Genomic DNA, 8,393 nt, shown 5'->3' with positions numbered 1-8,393 from the left:
ATATGCAGGGAGTTTTTTATATGGGAGAGGATTCAGTCACCCAGTCCTCCAATCTGAAGGGATGTACATACAATGAAATACAGGTTTTCTACCTCATCTGTTCTCTGTGTGGTCCAGGCGTTAGATAACCCTCCTTGCTGTGTCTTCCTCTTTTGGCTAGAACTACACGAATACTCCTTATTCAATATTTCAACGGGCCACTTTGGGCCCAGTTCTTGCCTCTGCCCATGTATCATAGAATCACAGCATGTTAGAGTTGGAAGGGACCTTGCAGGTCATCTAGTCCACCCCCCTGCACTCTGCAGGAGCAGAGCCGAAAGAGAGCCCTGCAACAGCCTCCGCTTGAGAACGTAGTTTCATCACTGTTACTATCCCCTGCTCCTTCCTAGGGAAATTTTCCCTTCCAGCCTTCATCCACTCAGGCTCTTGTAATGACAAATGTTTTGCCTATTTTTAGAAGGTTCCAGTGAATGCATGCACTCCAAGCTCCCTGAGTAACATGTTCTAATGCATGGCGATTCTTACAGATAGAAAAATCTTCCTTGGTATTTAATCTCTCACTTTTGCGTAAAGCCCAATTCCCCCCTCACCTACTGAGAGTTCACAGAACGGTTGGTTTTCTTCCTATACACAGCAGCCTATGACATATAACTGATACCTGTTATCACGTCTCCACCCCCCAGCTTCTCCTCTCCAGGCTAAACAAGCTTTCCTCTTGTCTCCCTCCCCGGCCCAGCAGCATTCCAGACCCTTTATCAGCACTCTTGCTCTCCTCTGAACCTTCAGGCAAATCCATGGAATCCTGTCTCAGCCTCATCCTGGAGTGGGAAAGGGCTTTGAGTCCATGCCTCCAATAGGCCAAACCATATGTGCCAAATGTTCCCTTTGCCTTGTTTTAGCCAAACACCCTCTCTCTCTTGTTCCCTTTGATGAACACATGACATATGTTATGGAACGTAGCAAAGAATATGAGCTTCCGTAATCAGTGTACTAAAAGCTATGCCCAAGGAGTGAGCAGACTCTTGAATACCCCCAGACTCCAGCACTGGCAGAATTGCCTGTTGTTGACTCTGACACAGCATGTTACCTTTAACACACGCTTGCCTCAGAGACCAAGGCTATACCTAAACAGCAGGAAAAGGGGTGAAACTGTATCTACAGTGTCTCTAACACTTCAGACTCTTTGAGAGGAAGGAGTCACATGATAGCATTTCTCTCTCTCTCTCTCTCTTTTCCCCCCATAAGTAATTTTGTGTGAATAAGCAGGGCTATTTTCGGGCAGGAACGCACAGGAACGGAGTTCCGGCTGGCTCCGGAGTTGGCCACGCCCATCAGGAACTCATTAGCATAACAGGCCACACCTAACAGCAGACACTCATTAGGATTGGCTACCTTAGGGGTGTGTGACCTAACATGCAAATGAGTTCCTGCTCCAAAAAAAGGCCCTGGGTTTTGACAACAAACAAGGTAAACAGAATAAGAAGGGAAAGGTGGGTGTGGCTGGATGACCACACTTCTGGTGACATGGGGTGTGGCCTAATATGCCAATGAACTGTGCTATTGGGGTGTGGCCTACTATGCTAATGAGTTCCTGCTGTTGGGTGTGACCTATTGTGCTAATGAGTTCCTGCTGGGCTTTTTCTACAAAAAAAAGCCCTGTGAATAAAGATATAGGGTTACCACCTCTGGGTTGGGAAATTCCTGGGGTAGAGTCTGCGGAGGTCGGGGTCTGGGGAGGGGGTATGATGCCATACAGTCCACCTTCCACAGCAGCCGTTTCCTCCAGGGGAAGAGGTCTCCAGGCCCCACCTGGAGTCTGGCGAGCCCAGCTTACATGGAGGATCACTCAGAGATATGTGAACCCTGCATGCGTTTGGTGGTACAATCCAGAAAGAATGTTTACCACCTCATTGATCATCTGTTTGTATTAAGTTAGGTCTCACGTTCTGAGCCATGGTTCTCCGCAATACGAGGAGTCTCTTCCTACCAAAATCAAATGCATAATTGTAGGTTGGGGGAGACTTGCCTTGGCAGTAGTATGTGCGAAAAGGATCTAGCAGTGACTTAGGGAAACAAGGTAATATCTATAAAGCCAATGAGACCAGAGCTGAACAGGTTTGAAGTGGTAGGATCAGCACAACGTGGAGACTGCGTTAAACCCATGATTCTAGTTTACTGAGGCATAACAGTCTTGCCTTTCAAAACACAGAGCTGGAAGGGATCTAAAGGGTCATCTAGTCCAACCCCTTGCACAATGCAGGAAATTCACAACTACCTCCCACCCCCTCATTCCCCCAGTGACTCCTGCTCTATGTCCAGAAGAAGGCAAATAACCTCCAGGATCCTTGGCCAATCTGGCCCAGAGTTAAATTCTTTCCTGCCCCCAAATGGCAATCAGCATCATCCTGGGCATGTAAGAAAGGGCCACGAGAGCCGAGCACTGGCACTGGTTCATCCCTTCCTGCCCTCCCTTTCATGATCTAACTTCCTGACGGTTAGAGCAGTTCCTCAGTGGAACAGGCTTCCTCAGGAAGTGGTGGGCTCCCCTTCTTTGGAGGTTTTCAAACAGAGGCTAGATGGCCATCTGACAGCAATGTGGATTCTGTGAATTTAGGCAGATCGTGAGAGGGAGGTCAGGAAGGGTTGCCTCAGTGCTTAGTTCTTGTGGCCCTTTCTTACATACCCAGGGAAATGCTGATTGCCACTTTGGGGGTCAGGGAACAATTTTTCTCCAGGCCAGTTTGGCTGGAGATCCTGGAGGACTTTTGTCATCTTCTGGGTGTGGAACAGTGGTCACGGGGTGTGTGTGGGGGCGAGGTATTTGTGAATATCCTGCCTTGTGCAGGGGGTTGGACTACATGACCCTGGAGGTCCCTTGCAACTCTGATTCTATGATTCTATAAAACTTTCTTTACAGGTGCCTGCCCCTCATGCCATACACCCCTCTCCTGAGATAGGAAACATTTCCTGACCAATGCTTCCTCTAAGCTGTGGAGTCTTGTGAGCAAAAATTCTACTTTGTGAGCTACTGGCATTAAAGTTGTGAGTGAGTGATTTGGCTACTACATAATGTTTGCTCTGGAGCCATCCTTCCTCAGCTAAGACAAAAATGTGTGAGCTGGAGGCTAAAAAACTGTGAGCTAGCTCACACTAACTCAGCTTAGAGGGAACACTGTTCCTGACTAGCCTTATACTTTGCACCTGCACTGGCACCTGGCTGAATGCCCAAACCACTCAGCACTTCATGGGCACTGTCACTGGCAAGTGGCAAATATTTTCCATTCCTGGCAAAACCCTCTGGAATGTACCAGAAGAGTCACCCAGGCACCTCGGCAGACAACTGTCAGCAAGCAAGAGTCTGGTTGCTAGCTTTACCATTCTTCCACAGCACAAGCTGGCTGCTGCTGGCTCTCAGGACTCAAAGACTTCCTAGTGGCCAGTTCCGTAGGAATACTTCCTAGCCCGTGTTCCCCCTAAGCTGAGTTAGTGTGAGCTAGCTTACCGTTTTTTAGCCTCCGGCTCACACATTTTTGTCTTAGCTCAGGAAGGTTGGCTCCAGAGCAAACTAATTTATGCAGCCGGCAAATCACCGACTCACAACTTTAATGCTGGTAGCTCAGAAAATAGAATTTTTGCTCACAAGACTCCACAGCTTAGAGGGAGCATTGTTCCTAGCCTGTTCTTATTCTCACGAGCAGACTTCCAGCTCTGGCGCTTGTGCCTCATTATTGTATCATGACCAGGGCTCTTTTTGTAGAAAAAGCCCAGCAGGAACTCATTAGCATAATAGGCCACACCCAACAACAGGAACTCATTAGCCTATTAGGCCACACCCCTGACAGCACAGCTCATTAGCATATTAGGCCGCAACCCCATGTTACCAGAAGTGTGGTCATCCAGCCACACCCACCTTTTGCTTCTTATTCTGTTTACCTTGTTTGTTGTCAAAACCCAGGGCCTTTTTTTGTAGCAGGGACTCCTTTGCATGTTAGGCCACACACCCCTAATGTAGCCAATCCTAATGCGTTCCTGCTGGGCGTGGCCAACTCGGGAGCCAGCCGGAACGCCGTTCCTGTGCGTTCCTGCCCAAAAATAGCCCTGATCATGACTTCCATTTAAGTAATAAACACGGTAACATTCTGTCCTGGAGCAACTGTCTCCTTGGGTTCTCAGTGGATTGGCCAAGCTTCTATACTTTCATCCCTGTGGATAATATGCAATCTAGTAATAAGAAGTGGTTAAGACACTGAACTGCAGGCTGTGGAAGGTCAGTAGTTCAGCGGTTCAAGACCCGGGTGCCGCAAGACAGGGTGAGCTCCTGTCTCTAGTTCCAGCTCCTGCCAACCTAGCAGTTCGAAAGCAAGAAATTGCAAGTAGATAAATAGGGACCACTTCGGTGGGAAGGTAACAGCGTTCCGTGCGCCTTGGTGTTTAGTCATGCCGGCCACATGACCACGGAAACGTCTTCGGACAGCGCTGGCTCTTCGGCTTTGAAACGGAGATGAGCACCGCAACCCTAGAGTCGGATTCGACTGGCTTTCGAGCAAGGGAACCTTTAATAAGAAAGGTACTCTCTCTGTCCTGCAGTTCTTCAAGTTTTATACTCCAGCATGACCATGTGTCTTCATTCTTCTGTCAAAGAGTAACTGTCCCCAACCCATGTCATTCCCTCCAAGGGATGGCTGACACCCAGCCTCCCACACACATGCACAACACTTGTCTTTCCTCCCTAGGGGAGGGGGGTACCTTTGACATGGAGGCGCACCGCGCTTAGCGTATGGCCAGCCGTATTGCAGGCTGTGCACACATAGAGCCCACAGTCCCTTGCTGTGCAGTAAAGCACCTTGAGGATAAAGTAGCCTTCCCTGTCTTCATAGAGCAGGTGCCTCCTTCCGGGGGACAGCACCTTCCCATCCTTCTGCCAGACTATCTCTGGCTTGGGCTTGCCGGTTACATAGCAACGAAACTTTGCATGCTTCCCTTCATTCACAGTAAAGGCCTTCTTGGTGGGTAGGCTTGGAAACACTTCTCCGTTCTGCCTGGCTTCCGGTATCACATTCTGCCCAGGGCGATGTCTCTGCGGCTTATCATCATGTACCTCTGGCTGCTTCTTGAAATGACAGTTCTGGGGTGCATTCTGAAGCGGGCCGTCATGGGGCACACATGAGTCCACCAGGAGCACTGCTGCAGCCACAGCCTCTCCCAAGCGGTCCCGTGCGCGGCAGACGTAGACCCCTGCGTCTGGGAGGCGGGTGTTGTAGATGTGCAGGGAATGCCAGTCGCCAGGCTCCGCACTCACTTTGTAATGGCTGCTCTCAAAGATGTCTCTCAGCTTATGGCCATCCTTTTCCCACTCAAGCTGCCCCGAGACCCTGCAAGCAAACGTCACATCCTCTCCCCGGGTTACCCGTGCTGAGACGGGCCTGCTCAGGAAGACTGGAGGCTGGGTGTCCGGATCTCCCGGGGGTTGCAGTTCTACTGTCTCCACTTTGAGGGTGGCAGCTGCATAGGTTTCTCCCACAGTGTTCTTGGCTTTGCACACATAGCGTCCACTGTCTGCTGGGCCAGCCCGAGAGACCAGGAGGCTGTATGCATCTCCATCAGCCTTCACAAACATCCGGCCTGACGGCAACTCCAGCGCAGAGCCATCCTTCTCCCAGGCAATGCTGGGGCGTGGCTCACCAGCCACCTGCCATTTCAGTATTGCATTGGTACCACTTTGCACTGTAGAAGTGCGAGGGTAGGCGAGAAATCGGGGAGCTCCTCCGAAGGCATCCATTACTGGACTGGTCACGACGTAACTGAGGCCAGGGACCTACAGAGAGTCAGATCAAGAAAGCATTATAGCTAGAACTGCACACATAGTTGACATTTGAGAACAAAATCCTTCTCTGGGAACTAATTCACACAACCACATTGGAATGGTAGAGTGAAGAGATTTGCTGCTTAATGTGTAATATAGGAAAGTGGTATGGTGAGGTGTGAGCACTTCTCTGTGCACCATCTCACAACTATTTTTTTTCAAACCACTGCTAAATCCATTTTTGATAGCTTTGCAGTGGAGTGGAACAATGTTCCCTCTAAGCGCCACAGTGTTGTGAGCAAAATTCTACCTCGTAAGCAAAAAAAAGCTAGTAGCATTAAAGTTCTGAGCAGGTCTACATTTAACTATTTCATATATTATTTTTAGAAGATTTTCCCATAACCTTGTAAAAATATCAGAATGAATTCTTTTAAACTATATTTTAAAAATAATTTAAACATTATAAGAGAAAACAGAATCAAGTCAAATTTCATTACACAAAATGTTGTCCTCTACAGGGCTAGACTAGGCCTCCGTAGAATAGGTCTACACATCCCAGTCTACTATATTTGTAGATCTGACCTCCAGAAAACAGGTCTACCCACCCCAGTCTACTATACTGGTAGATCTGTCCTCCAGAGACCTGGTAGACCTTTGCCCTGCGCTGACCCTTAGAAAACATACCAGTACTGGGGCGGGGTGTGTGTGACTCTTGCAGTCTATTTTGGGTTTTTTAGTGAAATATGACAACCAGCATTACCAGTCAAGTATAACAGAGAAAGAACAATCACTGTCAGAATCCTACCTAACCTAACAAACCGGACGTTGTTTAAATGTTATCAACCTGCCCAAAGTACTTATTTATTCAAATATTTATATCCCACTTCCCCCTGAGACTCAAGGCAGCTTACAAATCATACTGAAAAGCATAATAGGGGAGTGCAAAAAAAAAAATTTCCTGGCTCAATTATAGCCTATGGGGACTATTATAGTCAATGGGCCCCATAGGCTATAATGGAGAATCACACACAGGACCTAATCAGGTTCAGTTTATTGATCAGAGCAGAGGACACTCCATGAACTTCTGTGTTAGGAATAACATAAGATGAGCGGGCAAAACAGTTATAACCCATTTGTATATGACCCCCTGATGAGCAGAGGCCAATGAGCAAACACCTGCAAGCGCGGGGAAACGCTAACGGACCCAGTGAGGGCGGGAGACTGGCAAAGGAGGCAGGGCAGAGAAACCAGGTGCTCAAGGCCACGGAGAGATAACAAGGCAACAGGGAGAAGACAGCTGCAGGGGAAAGGGGGGTGGCGAAGCGCAAGCGCACAGCTCACACATTCCAGCACATTAGACATCCCATGGCGGTGTCAACTGACATCTCGCCCCCCTCATAGCTGCTGGTGCCTCCCCTCATAGCTGCTGGTGCCTCCCCTAAAAAAAAAAGCTAAGTTTCAAAAAGATTGGACGAGGGGATCCAATTCTGTGGGCCTCAGAATGAGGCACTCCCATTCTCCATTGTTTGTGAGGTGAAGCAGAAATCCTCTGAGCTGGCCTCTGAAATGTTGTGTGCCAGTGCCCCGTAGCGCAGGAACTGTGGTGTGGAACTATTTGTGTCTACTTTTGTTTATAGTCATGTATGCTATGGGTTGAAATAGTGGGCCCAAAAGGAAGCTTAACACTGAGAGTTTGTTATCATCCACCTGATCAAAAGATGGAGGAGGATTATAAAATGATGAATGAATTAAAGATAGCGGCCAGACGAAATAACTGTGTTGTAATAGGTGATTTTAACTACCCACACACTGATTGAGTCAATATGTGTTCAAGTCGGGAAAAATTGATTGAGTTTCTAGACAGTCTCAGTGACTGTGCTATGGAACAGATGGTCACAGAACCTATTAGGGGAGAGGTGGTCCTAAGTAACGCCCAAGACCTGGTGAGAGATGTAAAAGTGATTGTACCACTTGGGAACAGTTGTATAAATAGGGAGTTGCCCAAAAAGACTGACACAACCACTTTGAACTTTAAAGGGGGTAACTTCTCTGATATGAGGGGACATGTGAGGAAGAAACTGAAAGGAAAAGTAGAAAGGGTCAAAAACCATTGGGGAAGCTTGGAGAATATTTAAAATTACAATCCTAGAAGCTCAGAAAAAATATATATCGCAGGTTAGGAAAGGCACAAATAGGCAGGGGTCATTTCCTGCAGGAGCGCACAGGAGCAGAGCTCTGGCAGTAAAGAGCCCAGGGGGCGGGCACATGCAACAAGCCCCGCCCCCTGCTCCCAGCAGCCCCTGGCCACGAGGAGCAAGAAGCAGCCAGGTAAGTTGCAGTCGGTGTTGCCTTCTGACACACTTCCGGTGATGTCAGGGGGTGTGACATATGCAAATAAGTTATGCTAATGAGTTATGCTAATGAGCTCCTGCAACTCTTTTTCTACAAAATGACCCCTGCAAATAGGTATAGAAAAAAGCCTGCATGGTTAACAAACAAAGTAATTGGAAGCTGTAAAAGGTAAAAAGAATTCTTTTAAGCGGTGGAAAGCTAGTCTCAGTCAGGTTGATAAAAGGGAACACAGGCTGTG

The 8,393-nt window shown here is 48.1% G+C and overlaps 1 protein-coding gene across 1 annotated transcript in view; it reads right to left on the bottom strand.

Annotated features, from left to right (window-relative positions):
* OBSL1 (obscurin-like 1) overlaps positions 1 to 8,393 on the bottom strand; it is a gene marked incomplete at its 3' end in the record, with an annotated part of 37,977 nt that overhangs the window by 24,268 nt on the left and 5,316 nt on the right. Inside the window, exon 2 of the mRNA XM_015414505.1 lies at positions 4,747 to 5,815. Within this exon, the coding sequence (XP_015269991.1) occupies positions 4,747 to 5,779 (1,033 nt within the window). The remainder of the gene's footprint in view (positions 1 to 4,746; positions 5,816 to 8,393) is intronic.

The sequence above is a fragment of the Gekko japonicus genome, unplaced genomic scaffold (genome assembly GCF_001447785.1).
Source record: "Gekko japonicus isolate JY-2015 unplaced genomic scaffold, Gekko_japonicus_V1.1 scaffold446, whole genome shotgun sequence".
Taxonomy (NCBI): domain Eukaryota; kingdom Metazoa; phylum Chordata; class Lepidosauria; order Squamata; family Gekkonidae; genus Gekko; species Gekko japonicus.
Note: the sequence above shows the minus strand (reverse complement) of the source record. Positions and strands in the feature narration are given on the sequence as shown.